Source organism: Castor canadensis, chromosome 10 (assembly GCF_047511655.1).
Source record: "Castor canadensis chromosome 10, mCasCan1.hap1v2, whole genome shotgun sequence".
Taxonomy (NCBI): domain Eukaryota; kingdom Metazoa; phylum Chordata; class Mammalia; order Rodentia; family Castoridae; genus Castor; species Castor canadensis.
The window spans coordinates 141,012,516-141,036,626 of record NC_133395.1 but is presented as its reverse complement, the minus strand read 5'-3'; the positions used below and the strand labels follow the sequence as shown (position 1 = coordinate 141,036,626).

At 51.5% G+C, this 24,111-nt stretch overlaps 2 protein-coding genes across 4 annotated transcripts; one reads left to right on the top strand and one right to left on the bottom strand.

The window, feature by feature from the left end:
• Positions 1-6,782: 6,782 nt before the first annotated feature.
• Prrt3 (proline rich transmembrane protein 3) lies at positions 6,783-14,932 on the top strand. 2 transcript variants are annotated; one of them, XM_074044380.1, is made up of 5 exons: positions 6,783-6,983; positions 7,098-7,369; positions 10,427-11,444; positions 11,631-11,786; positions 12,576-14,932. In XM_074044380.1, exons 3-5 carry the CDS (start codon positions 10,484-10,486, stop codon positions 14,354-14,356), a joined length of 2,898 nt encoding a protein of 965 aa, XP_073900481.1. In that variant the 5' UTR covers positions 6,783-6,983; positions 7,098-7,369; positions 10,427-10,483; the 3' UTR covers positions 14,357-14,932. The 2 variants fall into 2 exon arrangements, with proteins under 2 accessions (XP_073900481.1, XP_020023152.1); XM_020167563.2 differs by lacking the exons at positions 6,783-6,983; positions 7,098-7,369 and adding an exon at positions 7,394-7,966.
• A 375-nt stretch (positions 14,933-15,307) lies between these two features.
• On the bottom strand, positions 15,308-24,089 carry Creld1 (cysteine rich with EGF like domains 1). 2 transcript variants are annotated; one of them, XM_020167571.2, is made up of 10 exons: positions 23,535-24,089; positions 23,222-23,304; positions 20,112-20,222; positions 19,733-19,824; positions 18,492-18,668; positions 18,309-18,404; positions 17,342-17,425; positions 17,073-17,168; positions 16,749-16,883; positions 15,308-15,972 (listed from the first exon to the last, which is right to left on the bottom strand). In XM_020167571.2, the coding sequence occupies exons 1-10, from the start codon at positions 23,679-23,681 to the stop codon at positions 15,758-15,760; spliced, it is 1,236 nt and encodes a 411-aa protein (XP_020023160.2). In that variant the 5' UTR covers positions 23,682-24,089; the 3' UTR covers positions 15,308-15,757. The 2 variants fall into 2 exon arrangements, with proteins under 2 accessions (XP_020023160.2, XP_073900498.1); XM_074044397.1 differs by lacking the exon at positions 15,308-15,972 and adding an exon at positions 16,006-16,613.
• Between the last annotated feature and the right edge of the window lie 22 nt (positions 24,090-24,111).

Here is a 24,111-nt window from a genome sequence, read left to right as displayed (position 1 = left end):
AGAGCATGAGCATAGCGTCACAAGGCCCTAGGTTCCATCTCCAGCAAAAAAAAAAGACATAAGATATGGACACTTGTTTGTGACATGCTCTCACTATGTAGCCCAGGCTGGCCTCAAATTCACTATCCTCCTGCCTCAGCCTCCCGAGTTCTGGGGATTCCAGGTATGCTACACCAGACAATACATTTTTTTGAGGCCACAAAACCTTTAGAGATTCTGAGGGCCAGAAAGCAGATGAGTTTTAAGAGGTCGCAGACTATCCTGCTGGGGAGCCTTTGGGAGGGACTAAGGTGAAGGGACTGCTCTGGGAATTGGCTGGAGGGGCCGATGTGGATATGGAGGGTGGAGGAGAATGAGACAGTCTAGGGGGCGGGGAGTGGCGTTGAGTTCACATAGATGATTAGCACTTGCTCTCATTCATTCATGCATGGCCCTATGTAAGACACTGCACCTCTCTGGGCCTCAGTCTCCCCATCTGTCAAAAGGGGATCAGATGCTGCAACCACTTTGGGAAAGGCTGGCAGTCCTCAAAAACTTAAAAGTTTCCATGTGACCCAGAAATTCCACTAGTAGTCAGGTGAAACCAGCAGGGTGACTGCTATTTAAGTGGCTGGATGGTGAACGAACTCATCTGCTCATTTAGACACATGTACAAGCCCTCAGCCTGAACTATTTTATAGAAGACATTTTTGAGTATGAGTTTTAAATATACAAACTGCAACCGGGACTTACTGTTGCCTCGAACAATGTGCCATTGGAACAACTAGTCACAGATGCTGCCATATAGACATGCTCAGAGGCAGACACTAAGATATTTATTGCCATTTGCTAATGATTATGGAAATAACAAATACAGTAAACGGCAGAAAGTCAGGGAGAAGTAGCTAACAATCTAAATAGCAGTAAGGAACTGGTAATGAAAACATCCAAACTTACACACATATTCATAGCAGCATTACTCAAAGTCACAAAGTATGCAACAACCCAACCATGCAAATAATATGTGGGTAAATAAAATGTGGTGTATCCATGTGGTGGAATATCATTCAGTGGTAAAAGGAATGAGGTAATGATGTTATATCACAATGAACCCACTTTCTGTAGGCCACAATGTCCCTTTTTAAAATTGTTTTGCTGAGGATGCTGGGGATGGAAATCAGAGTCTCACATAGGCAAGGAAATTGCTCTACCCCTGAGCTACACCTCTAGCCCTTTCCATTTTTAATGAGGTGTCCAAAATTAGCAAATCCATGGAGATAAAAGTAGATTGGTGGTTGCTAGAACTTGGAAGGACAATGGGAAGTGATTGCTAATGGGTCTGAATTTCTTCTTCAGGTAATATGTTATCTTTCCATTGTTGTGACAAAATACTTAAGGAAATCAACTTAACCAGGAAAGGTTTATTTTGGTTCACAGTTTCAGAGGTCTCACTCCATGACTGGCTTTGTTGCTTTTGAGCCTGTGGTGAGGCAGCACATCATGGTGGGAGCACGTGGTGGTACAAAGCTGCTCAATTCACAGCTGCTGGGAAGCAGAGAAAGGAGGAGGAAGGGGCTGGGGTCCTGGTATCCACTTTGAGGGCACACTCCCCAAAGACCTGACTTCCTCCACTTAGGCCTCACTCCTCAAAGGTTCTATTACCTGCCACTAAGTGACACAGACTGTGGATCAAACCTTCAACACATGGACCTTTGACTGGCACTCCAGATCCCAAGTATCGTAGGTAATGAAACTGCTCTAAAACTGAATGTGAGCCGGGCACCAGTGGCTCATGCCTGTAACACTAGCTACTTGGAAGACTGAGATTGGGAGGATTGCAGTTCAAGACCAGCCTGGGCAAAGAGTTCACAAGACCCCATCTCCAAAATAACCGGAGTAAAATGGACTAGAGGTGAGGCTCAAACAGTAGAGTGCCTGCTTTGCAAGTTCACAGCCTTAATTTCAAACCCCAGTCCCACCGAAAAAAAACAAAAACAAAACAAAACTGAATGTGATAGGAGCTGGGGATGTGGCTCATTGATCTTGCCTACCATAGGCAAGGTTCTGGATTTGATTCCCAGGACACAAAAAATGAATAGAAAACAAAGCTGAATGTGGTGCTAGGTGCGCACATCTGTGAATGTCCTGCAAACCACTGGATAGTGCACTAAGTAGGTGACACAAGTGGATTAGATCTCAATCTGTCAAAAAGATGGGGACTGGAGGAAGATCTATAACCCCTCAGCAGCTGGCATCAAGGTCTCCTGTGATCACGGCCCTGAGGCTTCAGACTATAGATGGAGAGTAGCAGGGAGACACCTGCAACTGCTGGTGCAGAGAGGTCTCGGGTCAGCCAGCATGTGCCTGGGCCTTTCATGTGCTGACCACCTGTGGACCTGCTCCGACCTGGTCCCCAGCTCACGTCTTCCTCCAGCCTCTCAGCCTCACTGGAGCAGCCTGGGAAGATTAGCAGGTTCAAAAGCCTGTGTCTGCAGGAAATTAATGTGAGTCAACTCCCTGTGTAGCTATCCTTGTCTCAACCAGCAAAAGCCCTGTTCCTTCCTATTATTGCTTATACTCTCTCTACAACAAAATTAGAAATAAGGGCAAAATAGTTTCTGCTGGGTATTGAGGGGGTGGGGGGGAGAGGGAGGGGGTGGAGTGAGTGGTAAGGGAGGGGGTGGGGGCAGGGGGGAGAAATGACCCAAGCCTTGTATGCACATATGAATAATAAAATAATAATAAAAAAAAGAAAATTGAAAAACAAACAAAAAAAACCCTATGTCTATAGCTGTGGATCCCCCCCCACGCGCGCGCGCGCACGCACACGCGCACACACACACACACACACACTTCTTTTTTTTTTTTTTCCAGTATTGGGGCTTGAACTCAGGGCCTTGTGCTTGCAAGACAGGTGCTCTACCGCTTCAGCCATTCTGCCAATCCTTTTAGTCTTGGGTATTTTCAAGATAAGGTCTCATGAACTATTCTTCTAGGGTGGCTTCAAGCCATGACCATCCTAATCTCTACCTCCTGCGTAGCTAGGACCACAAACTCAAACTGGGGTTTTACAAACTTTTTGTTCTGGCTGACCTTGAACCTGCCTCCCAAGTAGCTAGGATTACAGGTGTGAGCCACCACACCTTGCTGCTTATTCCTTCCCCCAGTTGTCTTAAAATGCCTTTTTGCTGTGGGTGGTTTGAATGAGGATGCCAACAAGGCCACGTGGCATTTGGTTGCTATGTTTCTCAAATCTTTTATAACAATTTTCTCTCCTTCCCCCACTTTTTTCTCAAGTCAATCATTTGTTAAAGAAACCATGTTATTTGTATATTCTGTAGATGCTGCATTTTTAAAAGTATTCTTATCTGGATGTGGAAATGAAATATTCAGATTATGTTTCACTTACCTAAAAAGATTAAGCAAATTAGAAATCAAGCAGTACTTACCACAGAAAAACAGGAGGCCTAAGAAATTAATTGTAATCACAGCACACTTCTTGAATCAGCTTCAATAACTGTGTCACAGTTCTAATATGGTACATGCAGATTGCTGATAGAAACAAAAACTACAGGAGAGCCTGGCAAGTAAGATAAAAGCTAAACCTTCATATAGTCTTCACAGAAATCAGTAGACAATATCAAAAAGTGCAAAAACAACTTACATAACAATTTAAGTCTGGGGCTGGTGGTGTGGTTCAAGTGGTAGAGCGCCCACCTAGCAAGTGTGAGGCCCTGAGTTTAAACCACAGCACTGCCTCACACCAGTGGCTCATGCCTTTAATCCTAACTACTCAGGAGGCAGAGATCAGGAGGATTGAGGTTCGAAGCCATCTCCAGGCAAATACTTCACAAGACCTAGCTCAAAAAAACCCATCACAAAAAAAGGGCTGTCAGAGTGGCTCAAGCGGTAAAAGCACCTGCCCAGCAGTGTGAGCCTCTGAGTTCAAACCTCTATACTGCCTATATATGTGTGTGTGTGTGTGTGTGTGTGTACACACACACATATACACACATACATATATATGTCTGATATATATATATATGTATACATAGCAGACATATATGTCTGATGCTTAGGAAATAGATACCAAAAAAATACCAGAGTTAAAAATCATTGCTTCTGAGAAAGGGGGAGTGAGGGGAAGTTTTGGTTTTCAAGTATCAGATTTATTAACTAAAACAGTTTTTTAAAAGATCAGTTTTGTTGGTGTAGGTGAGAACTGAATCCTGAGAACAAATGAGTTAACATTCCAGGTCCCCTTTAGGTTTAATCTGGCCAGGCTCAAGGCAGAGTGCAACTTGCTCAACTCGGAGTTGAGGACAGCTGGCAGAGCCTGGACCAGGTTAACCAGCCTGCCCCATCTCCCACCTGGTCTGCCTTTTGTTTGTCCATTGTGCCTGCCAGTGCAAACTAAGCCAGAGTAGATGCCAGCCATCTGTTCTGGGCATTGTCTGAGCAGAATTCATCCTCACCAGCACCTCGCCCTCACCTTTTCTTCTTTCTCTCCACAGGAGCTTCCAAGGTACTTTCAGTGAGTGTTCCCTACAGCTCCCAGCTGTGCAGGTCTGAAGCCCTTTCAACAGTAATCCCAGGTGGAGGGCTTATTTTCATAGACTAACTCCTAACCGGAAGGCCTGATTTTCATCTTCCCTTTTCTCCTCTCTGAGGTTCTTATGAGGGCCAGAATGTGTCATCACTATGAAGAGAACAGGCTCTAAAGTGACACTCAGGGCCTTTTAGTTGCTGTGTGACCTTTAACAAGTTACTTACACTTTCTGAGCTTCAGCCTGTCAGCTATAAAATGAACATAATACGTAGGTTTGTTGTGAGGACTTAAAAAGAATAATGCACAGCTCTCAGCAGACTAAGTGCTTGATAAATGGAAACTTTGACTGCTACCCACCCCACACTAGGAAACACACACACACACATCACTTCCACCAACCCAGGGTCTCCAGTACGATGCCAAGAGTTCCTCACCTATGTCTGGCACCCAGTGTTCCCCATTTACATTCACCTCTGCCCCTCCCAGCCTCTTCTTTCCCTCCGCTCAGTTTTCACCTTGGCCTCTGGCCAAAGGTATCATAATCTCTCCTGCCTTTGTCTGGAATCTCAGAGCCCCTGTAGTGGGTCACTTGGAAACACGATGAGATTGGGGCCACCAGTGACCAGCCAGTCCTGCAGACAGGATGGACACACACCTGCCCTCCTGGGGGAAACTGAGGAAGGGAACCAGGCCAACCCTGAACCCACTCAGGGGACCCTAACATCTCAAAACAAAGCCTATCTGAGAGTCACGGGCAGTGAGAGAAGGAATCTGGACCCCAGTTTCTGTACTGGCCCCTAGGACTGCCCCCCCCCACCAAGACTGTCCATAGGGAAAAAGGCAGAGGGACTCCCAAAGGACACTAGAATGCTGGCAGGAAGGGGACACCCCCATGCCAATTGTCCTCTACATATACAATTAATATCCAGAAGGGCCAGACATTGTGATGCCCATCCATAACTCCCCCTATGTGGGAGGCAGAGACAGGAGGATTAAGGTCTGAGGCTGGCTCCAGTCAGAAGCATGACACCTTACCTGAAAAATAAACTAAAAGCAAAGGAACTGGGAATGCAGCCCGAGGTAAAGTGCTTAGGCTCTGGGCTCAATCCTAGCATTGCCAAAATAAGAAAACATAACATCCCACAATGCTAGAACAGACTAGCTCTAACAAGATCAAATAAACAATCAAGGTAGACAGCTACCTTGAGGGTCAAGAAGCCAACTGCACACAGAGATGTGGAAATCCAGTATGTCCAAGTGACTGACAAAGTGTTGCAGGGACATCAATTTAGTGTAAGGCAATGTGTGAGTCAGCTTTCTACCACTGTGACAAAGTGCCTGAGATAATCAGTTTATAAGGAGGAAAGGTTTCCTTTGGCCCGTGGGTTTGGATATTTCGGTCTATGGATGCAGAAGCACATGGGGGAGGGGTCTGTTCACCTCATGGCAGCCAGGAAGCAGAGCAAGAGAGGAAGGGGCTAGGGTCCTAATATCCCCCTTCAAGAGCACACCCCCAGTGACTTAACCTCCGTCCACTAGGTCCCATCTCCTGACAGAGCCACAAGCTGGCCACCAAGCCTTTAGCACGTGGGTGGTTGAGGAACAAACCATAACAGACCATATTAATGGAACAGTAGAATCAAGGAAGGGGGAGATGAAAGTTCTGCTTTATTCCCAACTACATTCATTTCCAAAAGTTACACTTTTGTTTTTGTTTTTGTTTTTGGCGGTACTGGGGTTTGAACTCAGAGCCATCGCGCTTGCTAGACAGGTGCTCTACCACTTGAGCCATGCACACAGCCCCCAAGAGTTATGCTTTAATGTTGAGGGGTGCCACAATGGTAAGAGCCCAGAATCCTGTGCTACAAGGGCACGCTGAAAGAAGCCCAGGGAGAAGACTAGAGCACAGGGAAACCGAAGAGCCAGTGAGATGTCACCAAGCATGGAAAGCCCGTAGTGCCAAAACAGGTGTAAGTGGGCATGCCACATCCGTGAGCCTGCTGTCCCAGCCACCGGGAGGCTAAGGCCTTGTGAGTTTGAGACCAGCCTGGACAACACAGGGAGACCTGTGTCAAGAAGAGAGAGAGAGAGACATGCTGGGTGTGTGGCTCAAGTGGGAGAGCCCCCGTCTGGAAATGCCAGCCCTTGAGTTCAAACCCCAGTACCACAAAGGAGAAAAGAAAGAAAACTGCACACAGATTTTCTTAAAGCTACAACATTTTCTTTTTTTGCAATAGGCTGGAGAACACCCAGGCATCCAACCACAAGGAGAAATGAGCAATAGCACAAAGCTAAGAGGGGAGATAGATCTGTGGGCATTTACCCAGAATAAAGTGTACAGTGATGGGGGGACGACAAAGTACAGGAACAACATATCCACTCTGAGATCATTTCGATTTAATATGCGTAAGTAGCCGCACTGAAGACCATCTGAGAGACGCACGTGTAGCTGCAGGTAGGACTTACCCATGGGCGAGTACGGATGCATTATGGGATAGCCACCCCTTAGAGTAGGGCGGGGAGCTCCCTGCCTCAGGGGTATGGAAACGCAGCGGGCGCCCTCCCGCAGGAAAGCTGCCTGCACTTGACTCAGTGCAGCTCTCAGCCTTGGTGTCTGCGAGACGAGCGGTGAGGACCGGGAACAGTCCACCGCCAGGAGAAAGGGTTAAGCCGCCGGCTGTGGTGTGGGCGGGCTCGGCGATCAGATCGGCAGCGCCGGGCTCGGTTGGCCAAGCCTGAGCATCGCATCCCGGAGGATGCGGCGCGCGGGCGGCTGCAGGGACGCGCGCAAGGTGAACGCCGGCCGGGCTGCGGGCGCCGGGCGCGGGGCGCAGCGCGCAGGTGAGGAGCTGGCGCAGGGAGGGGGTGATGGCGGGACCCAGGCAGAGGGCACGGCCTGCAGACCCCTCACGGGCGTGGGCGACAAGCCCACCCCCACCCCCACCCGGGACACTGCGGGAAGGCGCGGAGCCAGGGACAGGAGACCCAGGACGAGGAAGAGAGGTAACCCGAGATGGACCAGCTCCTGCAGGCTGCCCTGCGGCGGCCCTCGCCCTGCCCCCAGGCCATTCTCTCCCAGTCCCTGCGGCGAGGAGATCTCCCCAACCCCCAAATCTGTGCAGCCACCACCACGGGACCCCAAAGCCTGGAGAGCCTCCGCCTTATCTGCAAGTGCCCACATCTCTTGGATCGGGGGTGGTAGGCAGATGGCATGCTATTCTCTGAAGGCCCAGCTTAACCGTCTCCACCTCGGCAAAGCTTTAGGATCTGCAGTGCAAAACGAGTCCTGTGTGCTTCACTACTGCTAGTGTGTGCATTCAGCCGGCTGTGTGACCTTGGGCAAGTCGCTCAACCTCTCTGGACCTGGATTCCCTCCCTGTGCAATGGGTATACTCACACCTCCTTTTGTGGAGAGGATTAGCACAGGAGCCTAACTGGGTAAGACCTCCACACAGGTCAGCATTATTGACCAGTACCTGTCTGTGTCAGGAGCCTCTCCTCCTCAGAGAGCCCTCAGCCCCAACCCTGCCTCTTTATGGTGCCCAGCCCCCAGCCTGGGCCAAGAGCAGAGCACAGCACGGGTTTGAGAAGTGAACTGCCAGGGCTCTAAGGCAGAGTCCAAATTCAGGTTTGAGCGGTGAGCCCAAGAGGTCTTTGAAGCCCCTGAAATTGTCCACAGCCTTTGGTGAGCCTGAGCCCTTTCCTGGAGAGAGGGGACCTGGAGATTTTAGCAGCTTCTCAAGGTGTCTGAGCCACCAAGGGCTAGGAGCCAAGGAGCTCTGGGGACAGCTGAATACCAGAGAAGAAAAGAGCAAGGCCCCTGCCCCAAATACAGCCAGGCCTCAGCTCCTTCAGCCACCATGTCCCTCTGCTGGCCCTGGGCCACTCCTGCCTCCCTGGCCTACTTAGGGAGGGACTCTGGGGAACAGGAACCTTTAGGGAATATCCACCAGGACCGGCTACTTACAGGGGCTGGAGATGTGAGGTGAAAGAAACAGAAGATTACTCAGTGTGACCAGGGGACCAGTGCCCAATGCCCAGGAGGGTCAGGAACAGAAGGCTTCCTGGAGGAGGAACATTTAAGTTGAAATGAGCCACCATTATAGCTTACCTGTGCATTGGCTCTCTCTCCCTTCTTAAAACACTAAAGACAAGTGAGTACTTGTCACTCCCATGCTTCCCAATCCCGACGGCTTCCCGGGGTATGTGGAATAAAATCCAGATGTCCTATGGTGGCCTGGATGGCCCTTTTGACCCAGCCCCTGCCTTCCTGATATCCCCTTCTTTCTGCTACTTCCTCCTTCGCTTGTTGAATTGCATCCATCTGAGTTCTTACACGTATCTCATTCCTGCTCCAGGGCCTTTGCATTTGCTGTTCCTATCAAAAACACTTTTCCCTCAACTCTCAAAATGCCTGGCTCCTTCTTTTCAGCTTACGCATCACCTCGGAGCCCTCCTGGCACCACCTGTGTAAACAGGCTCTTATCCCTCTACCTGCTCACCCTCGTTTTATTTTCTTCATGGCTTACCTTACTTAGAATTATGTGTAGTTAGTCTCTTATCTAGAATGCCAGCTCCATAGGGCAATCTCGTCAATCTTGTTCGCTGCTTTATCCCCAGGGCCAGCCAATATAGCATATGTTCTGTTGATTTGTTGAGTTAGTTAGGGGAATGGGGAGAGAAAGTTCTCTGGCTAAGGAGAAAATTACAAGGGCTATAAAGCCTCCCGGCTCCTTTTGCAGGCCTGTTCCTTACATGCCTTGTTATTTAAGCCTCACAGGACACACACACACCCTGGAGTGAGACACTCTTGTGAGACTCATTTTACAGATGAGAAAGCTGCAGTCCAGAGAACTGAAGTACTTCACCCAGGAAATGGCAAAGCTGGGATTCCAGCTGAGGTCCCTTCTCAGGGCAGGGGCACCTGTGCTCTCCACCTCTCCCATGCTGGAGGTGGCCCTTCAAAAATCAGATTTCAGCAAGGGAAGAAGGACAAGGGAGGTGGCATTCCAAGCTGAGGGAACAGCAGAAGCAAAAACCTGGGGATCAGGACAGTCCCGTGGCTGTTGAAGAACAAGTGAGCAGCCTCGCAAGGCTAGAAAAGGAGCTTATATTCTCTCCTGAGGGCAACAGGGAGCCATGGAAGGTTGAAGCAGGGCAAGTCACATAACCAGAGATGCAAGTTTCAAAACTTTAAAAGCAGGGGAGAAGCTGCCACCTGTGTTTGTCTTCTTTTTGTTGTTGTTGTTGTCTCACATGCTTGAGTTTTATTTTATTTTTTTCCTTTTTCTTTTATTATTCATATGTGCATACAAGGCTTGGTTCATTTCTCCCCCCTGCCCCCACCCCCTCCCTTACCACCCACTCCGCCCCCTCCCTTCCCCCCCCAATACCCAGCAGAAACTATTTTGCCCTTATTTCTAATTTTGTTGTAGAGAGAGTATAAGCAATAATAGGAAGGAACAAGGGTTTTTGCTGGTTGAGATAAGGATAGCTATACAGGGCATTGACTCACATTAATTTCCTGTGCATGTGTGGTACCTTCTAGGTTAATTCTTTTTGATCTCACCTTTTCTCTAGTACCTGGTCCCCTTTTCCTATTGGCCTCAGTTGCTTTTAAGGTATCTGCTTTAGTTTCTCTGCGTTAAGGGCAACAAACGCTAGCTAATTTTTTAGGTGTCTTACCTATTCTCACCCCTCCCTTGTGTGCTCTCGCTTTTATCATAGTCCAATCCCCTTGTTGTGTTTACCCTTGATCTAATGTCCACATATGAGGGAGAACATACGATTTTTGGTCTTTTGGGCCACTGTGTTTGTCTTCTTTCTCTCCTACCAGCCCCCTGGGGAAGTCACAGGAGTTCCCACCCCTCACATGCCATCCCCTCTCCTTTTTTCTAGGTTCGTCCAGTGAGGACTTGAAGTTGAGGACTCTGTGCCAGGGCATCAGAGTAGACCATGGTCCTCAGCCCATGGGGCCACATATGTGGCCTCCTGCTGCTGTTGCTGCTGCCATCTCTAGGGACTGGCCCTGCCCTATGCAGGGGCCTTCCCAGGCCACTTGAGGACTCAGGACCCCACCTGGTACCATCAGAGTCTCAGGCTTTTGACCAGAATCCCAGAGAGGAGAGCCCCTGGCACTCTGATATTCCCCAGGTCCCTGCTGAAGGCCCTGAGAGACCTGCAGATTCTCCTCTAGGCCCAGCCCTGCATGGACCCAAAGCAGCTCACGGGGCCCATCGAGAACAACTCCCCGTAACTGATGACCTTCAGCTGGCTCAAGGGCCCAGCTCCCAGGGCTGGACAGGACCGCCCGACTCACAGGACCTTCTGGAGCAAGAAGCACTGGCCCCACGGCCAGTGGCACCCCCCAACCTTACCTCTATCTCCACAACTCCCAGACTTCAACTAAAGGTGACCACACTTGCCCCCTTCCCACAGGAGCCTGGAGGCCCAGTGGTGCAGCAAATACCTAGAGATGAGGGTCTGAAGGCCAAAGCTAAGACCAGAGTCTCACAGACTTCCCCCTTGGACCACCTTGGCTCTCCCCACACTATCAGGAGGCCGTTGCTGAAAGGACAGGGTGAGCACCAGGAGGACTTCCAGGAGGCAGCCCAAGCTCCCATCTCCACCCAGCAGGATCCAGCGACCCCTCATGTGGGCTCAGCACCCCCACTTGAGATGGTGTCCCCTCAGGAGCCTGGGGCCCAGCCAGACCTGGCATTGGCCAGAAGCCTTCCTCTTCCTGAGGAGCAACCAGTGGAGCCCCTCAAGAAGGCTGGAGCTGGAGAGACCTGGGAACTCAGCTCCCCAGGTCCCCCATCCAAGCAGCCTGACCTTCCTGATGTTAAAGACACCCCAGGACCCCAGCCCACACCTACTCCAGCTTCCCAGACTCCAGACAGGCAGCCACATCCAGGTGGGTATCACAGTGAGGGGGTAAGCAGGGCAGGAAGGGGGAATGGTCCAAGGCAGCTGGGTTCCCTGGCTCTGTGTGACTCTGGATCTCATCTTCCTCATTCTGACGGTAGCCCCGTCCTGAGGGACTGGATCGTGGGGACTGCGTGAGAGTCAGGTGAAGTGGTGACTACTCTTGTCATTTCAGCCATAGCAGCAATGAACGGAGCAGATCCGGTCTCTCCTCAGCGGGTGAGAGGAGCAGTGGAGGCTCCGGGCACCTCCAAGTCCCTCATCCCTCGTCTCTCAGACCCTGGCCCAACTACAAACCGAACAGACAGCCCTGTGGGGGCCCTGCAGCCAGGTGAGGGCATGGCGGGGGGCTTGGGGAAAGAGTACTCTGTCCAATACCAAGAAGGGGGTGGGGGTAGGAAGATGGGTAAATGGAGATAAACGCTGCTTGAGAGACTTGCTAGGTCCTCTGTCAAACAACTGAGGATAATAACCACACTTTCTGGGGGGCTCTGGGAGAAGTCTTTTGCCCTTTAGAGATAGAAATATTTTTTAGATGCTGGGAATTGAACTCAGGGCCTTGCATTTGCTAGGCAAATGCTCTACCACTTAAAACTATGCCCCAGCAGTCCCCAGTCCTTTTGTTTTTGAGGCAGGGTCTTGCACTAACTTTGCCTCAGCTGGCCTCGAATTCACCATCCTCCTGTCTGCTTCCTGAGTAACTGGGATTATAGTTGTTCACCACTATGCCCAATTCAGAATGTTTTTACATTAACGTGGATTATATTTGGTGCCGTGATTGTCCAACTGGCAAATCCCTGGAGGAGTTTTTGTTTTTTGTTTTTAATTCCAATGCCTGGGCCACAAAGCAAGAAATTCTGATTCCTTGGGTGCCAGGCCTGTTGAGAATGGCTGACTTACTTCCCTGATAGTACCAGGAATAACAGTGCTAATTCACTGCCCTCCAGTTCTTGCTGGATGTCGGGCACTATGTTAAATATTCCACCACTCCACAACCCAGTGACTGGCAGGTGATTTAACAGGGGTCCTTGGAAAGTTTGGTAAAACACCAAGGACACTGGAGAGTGACAGAAAATCAAAAGCACTTTTAAGGTCAATTTTAATATTGTTATTATTGCAGATGAAGCTGAGGAGTGGCCAGGACGCCCCCAAAGCCATCCCCCAGCACCCCCAGTGCAGGCCCCCTCAACAACACGCCGAGGCCTCATTCGAGTCACCACTCAACGAGCCCTGGGCCAGCCACCCCCACCGGAACCCTCAGCCAGCTCTGTGGCTTCAGCACCAGCTTCCAGTCCCCCAGCCAATGCCACTGCACCCCCTCTGCTCTGGGGGCCCCTGCGGCAGGTGCTGAGTATTTCCTGGGAGCTGCACGTCTATGGGGTGGGGGTGCTCTTCCTGCTGCCTGCGTTACTGGCACTGGCCACACTGGCAGCTGCCCTGACAGGGCCCCGGCTGGCCCTGGTGGCTGCGGTGCTGGTGCTGGTGGCTTCGGGTCTGCGATCTGCCTACATGCTCACCGACCCTTATGGCTCGCAGGCGCGGCTGGGCACGCACGCCGGCCTGGTGCTCTACAACCTGCCCTTCCCTTTGCTACTCACGGCGCTGGCGGCCCTGACCCTGCTGGGCCTGGGCGTGGGGCTGCCACAGCCGCTGCAGAACCCGCTCCTGCTGGGAGCTGTGGCATTGGTGCACGGCGTGGGATTGCTCGCGACAGACCTGCTCTCCACCAAGCCTGTGGTTAACCTGCTGGCGCAGGGCCTGTCGTGCGCCTGGGGCGCGTCGGTGGCCCTGGGCACGCTGTGCTTATGCCGTCGCCGCCTGCTGGACGGCCCGCGGGGCTGGGATGCCAGCCCGGGCCCGCGGCTGCTGGCCGTGGCGGGCTCTCTGGGGCTGCTGGCCAGCGGCTTGCAGTTGGCGGCTGCGCTCTGGCTGTATCCGGGCCCAGGCCAGGTGGGCCGCTTCTCCTGGGCCTGGTGGGGCGTCCATTTCTGGCTGCGTCTGCTGGAGGTGACATGGGCACTCGCCCTGGCGCTGGCCGCTGTGGCCGCCACGCGTCCCAGGCCGCCCACGGAGCACGCTTGCTGGGCTAAGCTGCTGCGCCTGGCGTGCCCCGCGCCGTCGGGCAAGAGCGAGGTGCCCGAGCGACCCAACAACTGTTATGCGGGACCCAGTGGCATCGGCACAGGCGGTTTGGACATCAGCAAGAGCCTCATCCGCAACCCCGCAGAAGGTGGGCCACCTGCCACGCCCAGTTCAGGCGCCTGGGGCTCAGCTGCGTCGCTGGGTCGCGGCCGGCAGGGTGGCCCGGGACCGTCCCGCAGCAGCGTGGGGCCCGCGCCGTCGCTGAGCGAGCTGGACCTGCGGCCGCCGTCACCGATCAACCTGAGCCGCAGCATCGACGCGGCGCTCTTCCGCGAGCACCTGGTACGAGACAGCGTGTTCCAGCGCTGCGGTCTGCGTGGCCTAGCCTCCCCGCCGCCAGGGGGCGCTCTGCGGCAGCGCCGGGGCAGTCACCCCGACGCCGAGCTCGACGGCGCCGGCTCCTCGCTGCTCCGCGGCCGCTGCCGCTCGCTCAGCGACGTGCGCGTGCGCGTGCCGGCCCCGCAGCCCGCTTCCGACGAGCCCGGCCGAGTGGCCGCTGCGGTGGCCGCCTCCGGCAGCTCCTTGGACAGCTTCTCCAGGGGATCGCTCAAGATCAGTTGGAACCCATGGCGCCACGGGCTGTCGTCGGTCGACAGTCTGCCCCTAGATGAACTGCCCAGCACGGTGCAGCTACTGCCTGCCCCGACCCCAGTGCCCGCGCCCACCCCTGCCCGGCCCGGGGAGCCCCAGGGCGAGGTCCATGCGCGCTGCAAGCCTGGGGACTCCCGCAGCGCCTCCAGTGACACCATTGAGCTCTGAGCACTCTGTCTCGCAGGACCTGGACCCTGCCTTCCATGCGCACACGGCATGGCTGCCTGGGACACTTGAGCAGTTGAACAACTGGCTTTCCTGGACCTGCACCTGACTGTAGCCCTTGGTGACTGACGGGCATGAACGCACCACCTTTTTTTTTTTTTTTTTTTTAAATATCTCTATTTTTTTCAGCAGGTATTTTGCACAGAGGCCGTGACCTATACGGAATACAGGGTGGACGTGCATGGATTTGAGCATGGGGAACAGGGACCAGGTGCCCCAGGCTCCCGGTGTCGACAGATGAATCTCGCTTGCCCAGATTGACTGTCCTTTTTGTGCCAAAGAAATAAACCTATGAGATTTGGCTCATGCCTCCCTCTGGTCAAGCCAGGATCCTGTACCCCACCAGAGAGTCTGGAGGCCCAGCACAGTGACTCCCCAAGTCCGGGGTATAGTGGGGAGTGGAGGCCTCTACTGGAGGGAATGTTGCTCCAGACCTTGGGAATAACTGTTACCAATATCTTATGGAACAGCTAGCTATCTGTTGTGTAATTAAATGATCTCACTTCATTTTCATATTAAGCCTGAGTGGAAAGCGTTCTTAGGAATGAGAGGAGTGAATTTCAGGTGAAAGTCATTTGTCCAGCAGTCTGCCAATGACAGCTGGTCCTGAACCTAGAAAGCTCAACTCCTAAGCTGGTTCCTCTATCTCCCTTCTAACACCACTTCAAGACCAACCCTCCAAAGCTTTGTCCTCTCTCTACGTCATCAGAGTAGGTTTGTTTGTTTTGGAGGGACTGGGGTTTGCACTCAAGGCCTGGCACTTGCAAAGCAGGCACTTTACTGCTTGAGCCACACCTGCAGTCCCAGAGCAGCTCCTAATTTCCCAGGTTTTTAGAAAACGTCCCCAAGATGGTAGTGATGGGGATGGGACAAGGCAGGTAGTGAGAGTGAAGCTTCTCCAGTTTCTAAGACCTTCCTTTATTTCCTGAGATGAATAAATACATCAATGGCTGAGGGGGATGGGGTAAATACAGAAGAGCTGGCAGCATGCAGCTGGCAGAGAGGGCTATGGTGGCCCTGCCCCTGTGGGAATCCCTCTTATCCTGGGAAGGGACCAAAGTTCACTAGCAGCAACCTGAAGGAGAAACTTTCAAAATTCACACACATTGTGAAACCTGACCAGTCTCCTCCAGGCAGAGATCTCATGGCATCCAGCTTCAGGGTTATTTTTTCACCCAAGGGGCCACACCTGCCCAGGCCTGGGTGCCTCTGCTACGTAAGGCAGGTAGGGGGTGCTTGCCCTACTCAAAAAGAAACCAAGCTGCCCTGAGTGTCCAGCAGGAGACAGGCCTGACCTCTAGGGGCAGCCTAGGTGGAAGGAGGTCCCGCAGGTGGCAGCAGGGATTATCTGCCCTTGATGAAGCCCTCCAGCACACGGTCACTGCGCTCTGACAACCAGTACCCAGTCATGGCTGCCACAGCTCCAATGAAGATGGCGGTGAACACCAAGTCACCCTTAGCAGCAAGCGTGGCCAGTGCACAGATGATAACACCAAAAAACATCTGCTGCAGCACCACCAGCTCGTCCTCTGTCATCTCTGAGAAGAAGCCCGCGGACTCTGCAAAGGAGATGTGGCCTGTCACTCCCATCCTCTTCCCCACAACTCCCACACACCTGGTCATTGCTCTGCAAAGCCTCCCCAGTGTGCCAGGCACAGCACTGATCACTGCTTAGAAGGACTCTGCAAGGGCAGTTATCCCTCCTTCCCTAAGTGCAATGAGGCTGAGAGCTGAAAGGCCTACCCAAGGCCACACAGAGGGCTGAGGGCACATCGGAGACAGAGCACATTTTACATGTGCCAGTCCAGCTCCAGGGCCAGACTTGAATCCCAGCTGTGCAACCTGCTTGCCGCATCACCCTGGGCCAGATGCTTCCCACCCCCAATCTCAGCTTCCACATATGTAAAATGGGGATGAGAACACCTACAGCATTGGGTTGTCTCCAGAGGCTAAATGACTGTAAGTGTAACATGCTTGCAACTGTGTGCGGCCCACAGTAAGACTGGAAATGGTTCCTATCATCACCACTGTGATTACCCTTCATCTCACCATACTCGTGACCTACGACAGCTCCTGGGGGCCAGCCCAAGGACTGTCCTTCCTGTTGAACAGTTGAGGAAATAGGCTTAGAGAAGCAGAGTGATTTGATGCCAAGTCTGATTCTCTTTTACTCTGGGAGGTGAGGCTGCCAAAAGCCAACCTGGAGAGAGCAGACATAAGGTCCACAGGGTCTGGGTCTCAGTGCAATCGCTTGGGAGCTGTGTGGCAGTTGGAAAGGGGCAGGGCTGTGAATGCTGGTGCTGCCTGAAGGGGCGTGTCTGCCCTCCCCACTCACCTGGGACCTGCTCCTTCACACAGATGCTCTCCACCTGTTTGTAGCCTTCAGCACAGACACAGCGGTAGGCACCCTCGGTGTTCTCACACTGCTCATTCTCTCCTGGACACACTGTAGTCTCACACTCATCCACATCTGAGGGGATGTGGGAGGGGTCAGAATGCAACACCCCAATTCCATCCTTCTCACATCCTGACATTCCCTCTTCCTTTGCTCAGGCAACATCACACCCTTCCTTCCCCTGCCCCACTCATACTCCACCCCCTCTCAGTTCCTGGTGGGCAAGGCACTCAGGATGCCTGTGCCCATTGGCAGAAGACTCACCAAGACACTTGGAGCCCACCTGCTGGTAGCCAGGGCTGCACTTCTTGCATCGGCCTGGCCCTGCCCCCATGCAGCCCAGGCAGGCCTTGGCACAGTCTGGAGAAGGAAGAGACAAGGGTGAAGACTGCCCCTGGGCCCAGGGAGTCATGCCCAGAAGAAGCCCAGAGAGTTCTGGAGCCTGACAAGGTGGAATTTTGGAGGGAGAGACTGGAGCAACTCCTCCTCCGCCCTCACACCCTCATCCTCTCCCTGTAGAAATGGACACTGACCTCGGCACTCATAGGAGCCTTCTGTGTTCACGCAGAACTCATCAGCTCCACAGTTGGCTCGCTCAGTGCCACATTCATCAATGTCTGCAGAGAGGGATGGGTGGGAATATCAATCCCACTTTAATAAGCAGGGTAGCTGAAGCCAGGATTGTTGGGAGTAAACTTGCCTAGAATCACACACGTGGTAAAGACTATAAGCTGTCCACCAACACCAAGGTGGAGGACCTGGGCTTCCCAGCAGAAACTGCAATCTCCAGCCTGCCTTGAAGCTAAGGGTGGCCCTGGGATGGAGTTCTGCCCAACAGGATGTAGGCAGAAGTGATGTGCTCCACTTTCAGCTTGGCCTTAAAACAGTCTGCCCCTTCTCACTTCCTGAGTGCTGGGATATGGAGCAGGGAGGTGCCCATGACTCAGCATCAGCCATGTAAGTCATGCCCAAAAGGATGACCATGCAATAGACAGAGGGAATCTGAGTGTCTGAGTGACTGTGATAAGCAGAGCTCCCAAGCCACTCTGGACCACTCACTTCAGAAATGTGATACAAAAATAAACAAATCAATCAATCTCTATATTCTTTAAGGCAGAGTCTTTTAGGATCTTTCTGTCACAACAGTAGCCTTTACCCCAACCTATTTGAGTGGTCAGGCAGGGACCAAATCCAGTACTGAACCCAGGTTCCTGACACAAGTTCAGTTAGCCTCTAGCTAACTCTTCCTCAATATTCCAGACTTGGCCAAAGTGACATCTTCTCTAAGAAGCCTTTCCTGATCCCTCATGGTCACCCTCACTGAGCTGAACCCTGGACATTGTTCACTATCTGCAGGTCAGCTTGCTCTAAGTGCCTTCCCAGCCAGGCTGAAATCTCCATGAAGATGGGCCTTCTTGGTGAAGTTCAAGCATGTATGTGCAGAGGGATGAAAGCCAGGCCCCTTTCCATCCCACCTCAAGCCCAGGCAGGGCCACTCACCTACACACTTGAGGTGATGCAGGGCCCAGCCCTTCTTGCATTGCAAACAGTTGGACTCCTCAGGTCCCGAGCAGCGGGCACAGGGGCCAAAACATGCTGGGTGGAAGGGGGCAGTGTTGAGGAGGGGCAGGTGGGCCGGCGTCCCTCCTGCCCCTGCCCTGTACCACACCTCTGGCTACCTACCTGAACATACCAGATGGCTGGCATTGCGCTCTGCCTCAAAGTAGCCGAGGCCACACTGGCTACAGGCCTCACCCCCGTAGCCAGCTTGGCAGTCACAGTGCCCACTGCCCCCTCGTGTTCCTTCTCCTTCACAATGCCCGTAGCCACCACAGGGCTTCTCTGTGCCCCCAGGACAGGCTGTGGACAGACACCAACTGGGTGAGATCTTACACACAACCTTGACATGTAAGAGAATATTTTCCACATATTGATAAATATTTTGGGAGAGGAAAATTAATTTTAATGGTGACATATTTTGTTATAAAAATTATGTGAAATTTACTTAATATCCTATTGTGGAACAATTAGGAGGTTCATAAGTCTTTTTTATCCTTTTTGCTTATTTTGCTGATAGTGGAGTTTGAACTTAGGGCCTTAGGCTCACAGGGTAAGTGCTCTACCACTTGAGCCATGCCTCCACACTTTTTGCTTTTATCTTATTTTAAATAGTCTCCTGCTTTTTGCCTGGGGCTTGCCTCAGACTGAGATCCTCCTCCCTCCTTCCACCTTCTCCAGAGATGGGATTACAGAGGTGAAGCACTGCATCTGGCTTGCTCTTTGAGATAGGGTCTTGCTATCTTTAATTTTTATTTTTTTTCCCAGGCTGGCTTCAAACCAAGACCCTCCTGGGATTATAGAGATGTACCACTAGGCTTGGCCCTTGTGTGTGTGGTGGTGTTGTTGTGGTTTTTTTTAGGGTCTCACTTAGTGATATGTAGTCCAGGCTGGCCTTGAACTTACTACATAGCCCAGGCTGGCCTCAAACTCTCAATCCTCCTACCTCTGCCTCTGAGTGCTGGGAATACAGGTGTGTACCTGTTAAAAAGATTGAAGTGACCATTTCAATAGCTAACCCTTTATCTGTGGCTCTAGAAGAGATTATTCTAAAAAGGGTTAGTGTTAAGCTCAGCTCCTGCCCCTCCCTAGGAAGGTAACAGTCTGGGACAGCATGGTAAATGAAAGGGTGGGGGCAATATTTGACTAATATGACAGTGATCACACCTGCACCTGACTCAGGCCAGCCTCTGTGCCTTTCTCCCCACAAACTTGTTCACCTCAGCCCTGGGATGCAGGAAGAACTGAGGTCTAGACAAGGTATGTGAGTAGCCTATACTTACACAGCCAGGTCGAGCAGAGCCAGAATAGGGCCTCTAGCCTCAGTAGTCCCCACCCATCCCCCAAAAGGAACTTGAAAAACTCACGAAGGCATGAGGGCCCAAAAGTGCCAGAGGGGCAGCAGAGCTTCAGGGAATCAGAGCAGAGCCAGTGGAAGAGGTCCGGGGCTTCTTGCTGCCTGAGGCCAGGGCAGGGTTGGGTAAAGCACTAAGGCAGTGTCAGAGGGGTTTCCCACCCCTGACCTCCCACAGAACCTAGGATTCAGCCCATCTTTGGCATAAATCCCAGACCAAGACCCATTCCCCACTTGGCAAAGAGGTAAAGAGGCTCAGGCTGGGAGCCTGAGTCCAGCAAGTCCTTTAAAGATCTGGGTTTGGACATGTCCCCTGCATCTTGGCCAAGTCAAGGCTCTACCATCAGGCCTTGCCAATGACCCACTCCCAGGGAAGGCCCCATGCCACTCACTTGTGAAACCACCAGCTCTCCACCAGCTCCTCACTCAGCTCCAGCAGGCGGTGGCACTCGAAGTCTGACTTGCTGCACACGCCCTCCAGCACCTCTACCAGGCGGGTCTCACTGACAGAACAGGCAGGAGTAGTAAGGACACATTCCACTCACCCACCCATCCCCACTTCAGGTCTCTCTCCACCTTTCCTCTTGATGTGACAATATCAAAGGAGAGGCCATGAAGCACAAAGGAAGGGGTACTAGTTTTGGGAATCTGACAGATCTGGGTTCAAATCTAACAATGTGACTTAGACAAGTCACTAAACCTCTCTTTTTTTCCTTCTTTTGGTGCGTTGAAACAGGGTTTTGATATAAAGCCTAGGCTGTCCTTGCACTCAAAATCCTCCTGCCTCTGCCAGGCGCTGGTGGCTCATGCCTGTAATCCTAGCAGCTCAGAAGGCAGACATCAGGAAGATCGCAGTCCAAAGCCAGTCCAGGCAAACAGTTCGAGACCCTATTTCAAAAAACCCTATTTCAAAGATACTGGGCTGGTGGAGTGGTTCAAGGTGAAGGGCCCTCAAGGCCCAGTACTGAAAAAAAAAAAAATCCTCCTGCCTCAGACTCCTGCATGCTGGGACTACAGGCATATGCCACAACTCTAGCATACCTGTTTTCTCATCTGTAAAAGAGGGTCAACAATACCTCCCTTGCAGGTTTATAGGGAATCTCAGTTCCTGCATCCAAATATGGAATATATCCTTGCTGGGTAGTTATGACTAAAATAGGTTATAACTAAAAATCATCTCCTAACTAAACAGATCATGACTAAGTATACCATGACTAAAAAATACATCCTAGGGCTGGGGATGCAGCTCAACAGTAGAATGCTTGCCTAACCTGTATAAAGTCCAGCCCCAGACTAGCCAAATATGTACATGTATGTATATGTGTACATGTAACAAGTTTTGACAAAGAAGTGGAGAAACTGGAACCCTCCAACATTCCAAGTGCGAATGTAAAATGGTGCAGTCACCGTGGAAAAGTGGTTTCTCAATAAGTTAAGCAAGGAACCATCATGACTTAGCAAATTCACTCCTGGACATACACCCAAAAGAATGGAAAACAGGTGTTCAAACCAAAACTTGCACACAAATGCTCACAGTAGCAGTACTCATAATAGCCAAAAGGTAGAAAATCCTAATGTCAGCCAATTAATGAATGTTTACATCTTTTTTTTTTTTTTGATAAGACTCAGGGTCTTGTACTTGCTAGGCAGGTACTCTATCACTTGTGCCATACCACCAGCTCTGATGAATATTTAAACAAAATGAGGTATATCATATTCAATGAGATATCATTCAGTCATAAAAAGGAATGAAGTACAGAACTGAAAGTACCATACAACATAGATGAATCTTAAAACATGCTAAATGAAAGAAGCTAGACACAGAAGGCCACATTCTTTATGATTCCAAAGGAAGAATGGATGGGAAGAATGAGAAATGACTGCTTAATGGACAGGGTTTCTTTTTGAGTGATGAAATGTTCTGAAGCTGGACATGGTGGCACATGCCTGTAATTCCCAGCACCTTGGAGACTAAAGCAGGAGGACTACGAGTTCAAAGCCAGGATGGGCTACATACAGAGACCCTGACTCAAAAAACCAAAAAAATGCTGGGTGCCAGTGGCTCATGCCTATAATCCTAGTTACTCAGGAGGCAGAGATCAGGAGGCTAGCTAGCCCAGGCAAACAGTTCATGAGACCTTATCTCAAGAAAATCCATCACAAAAAAAAGGTGCAGTGGCTCAAGGTGTAGGCCTGAGTTCTTGAACTAGATAGTGATGGTTACAACATGTATCAAAATCCTTAATGGAGCCAGGCACCAATGGCTTATGCCTGCAATCCTAGCTACTCAGGAGGCAGAGGAGGATGGTTGGTTAGAAGGCCACCCTGGGCAAATAGTTCATGAGACCCTATCTCAAAAAACCCTATCACAAAAAAGGGCTGGTGGAGAGGCTCAAGGTGTAGCCCCTGAGTTCAAACCCTGGTACTGAAAAGAATATATATATATTATATTATATATTTAAAAGATCTGGAATGGTGCCTGGTGATTTTTAAGAAAAGAAGAAAAGAAAGAATCCAGGAGCTGAGGGTGCCCTTGGAGTTTATCGTGGCCAATCCTCCCATTCGTAAATGAGGAAACTGAGGCCTATCAAAGGGAAAGGAGCATGACCAATGTTACAGAAAAAGAAAAACTTTCATTTCTAGTAGGCATCACAGTCTAATCCTTATCACAGTCCCATGAAATAGGCAAAGCAGGTACTAATATCCCCATCTCACAGGTGGGCACACTGGCTCTGTGAAGCTGAGTGACCTTCCTAAGGTTACAAACAGCAGATCTAACTCCAAGTTTTTGCTGAGCCCCGGAGGGCCTAGGGCTTTGGCTCAGCTTTCTAGGTAATCTCTCTTCCCCACGCTTTCCACACTGACTACATGTTACATATGTACTAGACTGTATGTCCAATTCCTGTTTCCAGTTCCTCCCTCTCCCCTGAGCTCTAGACTTGGAGGTTACCTGGGTATCTAATAGACATCTCAGTCCCACATGTTCCAGCAGTGTCTCTTCAAGGTGTAAATAAGGTTGTATCACTTCTCTGCTCAAAATCTTTACACTCAGGGCAAGATTTCTGTAGCCTTCAAGGAGCAGGTCTCTGCTTTCGCCTTTACCACCCTCCCTCTTGCTCACTCCATTCCATCCACTTCTGAGACACACCAGATCAGTCCCACCCTCTGCCCAAATCTCTTCCCAGCTGTCACACAGCTTGCTTATTCACTTCATGCCTCTGCTCAAATGTCAGACCTTGGACACCTTGCCCTTCCACCCTTGGATAGTCTACCTTGCTTTACTGACATGATGTTAGTTATTTACTTATTCACTGCTTGTCTCCTCTTCTAGAATAGAAGCTCCATGAAGATGGGATTTTGCTTCCTTGTTTACTGCCATATTATACAGTCAGTGATGTTTGTTGAATGAATAAATGCTCCCCAAGAACTCCTAGCTCCCCCCCCACCGCCAGTGAACAGAGATTGAGAGGTGAGATTTACACTGCCCCTGCCATCCTCTCACCTGTCTCTGTATTTGGACAACTTCTCTTCCTCCCAGGCAGTGTTTCCACCTCCGAAATTGTCCCGGATAGTTCTCTCCAGGCCCTGGACAATTGAAAAATTCAGTAATAGCTAAGTACACAGCCTGGCACGTTCCAGCATTTCTCTATTTTACTGACCAGGAAGCGGGCACAGAGAGACGCCTGCTAGTTACAACCTGCAAGTATGCAACCAAGATGGTACCCGAGTCACCCAGACTTGCCCGCGAGAGCTGCGCTCTGCACCGCTATGCTATTAAGTAGCTGCCCCTCCCTCCAGGCTCTCGGCGCACCCACCTTATTGAAGCTGTCCACCAGTGCCCGGCAGGTGTGACATGGATGGGGCTCAGAGGGAGGAGGGTGGGGAGGGGGAGAGGGCTGGAGCCAGGCAGGGTCTAAGAGGCTGAGGAAGAGGCTCAGGCCCCACAGCAGAGCCGGGGCCATCTTTTCCCAGGCCGGGGACCCGCAGCTAGAGGGCGTGGGGAGCGCTCACCGGGGTACTGGAGGGGCAGGGGTGAAGCAGGGTGGGGAAGGAGCTTAATTTGCAGCTCCAGGAGAGAAGTTGTCCCGGTTGCCGAAGGAAACGTGGCACAGATCCCCGTAAAGGGGCAGGAGTCAGCCCATTGTCTTAGGGTCTCACTGAGTTCCTAGGGGCCAGATCAGCAGAACCAGGGAGAAGGGATCAGATTCCAAATGTTAGGGAAGAGAAGGTCAGATGGGCGGCCCTGGGGGAGGAGTCCGGATTCGGACCTGAAGGGGTGAGGTTTCGAACCTCGCAGGCCAAGGCACGGCCCAAAGCCCGCCAGGGAGGATCCAGACCCGCCCAGACCCAGAAGGAGAAAAAACGGCCGCCCCCACCCCCGGCGCCGTCGGC

Excerpts from the sequence above, each read along its gene's own strand:
- Prrt3 (XM_074044380.1), top strand. The coding sequence starts at position 10,484 with ATGGTCCTCAGCCCATGGGGCCACATATGTGGCCTCCTGCTGCTGTTG. Across the intron at positions 11,445-11,630 it reads AGACAGGCAGCCACATCCAG|CCATAGCAGCAATGAACGGA; the intron begins GTGGGTATCACA and ends TTGTCATTTCAG. Across the intron at positions 11,787-12,575 it reads TGTGGGGGCCCTGCAGCCAG|ATGAAGCTGAGGAGTGGCCA; the intron begins GTGAGGGCATGG and ends TTATTATTGCAG.
- Creld1 (XM_020167571.2), bottom strand. The coding sequence starts at position 23,681 with ATGGCCCCGGCTCTGCTGTGGGGCCTGAGCCTCTTCCTCAGCCTCTTA. Across the intron at positions 20,223-23,221 it reads TTGTCCAAATACAGAGACAG|TGAGACCCGCCTGGTAGAGG; the intron begins GTGAGAGGATGG and ends CTGTTCTGTCAG. Across the intron at positions 16,884-17,072 it reads GGTGGGCTCCAAGTGTCTTG|ATGTGGATGAGTGTGAGACT; the intron begins GTGAGTCTTCTG and ends ACATCCCCTCAG.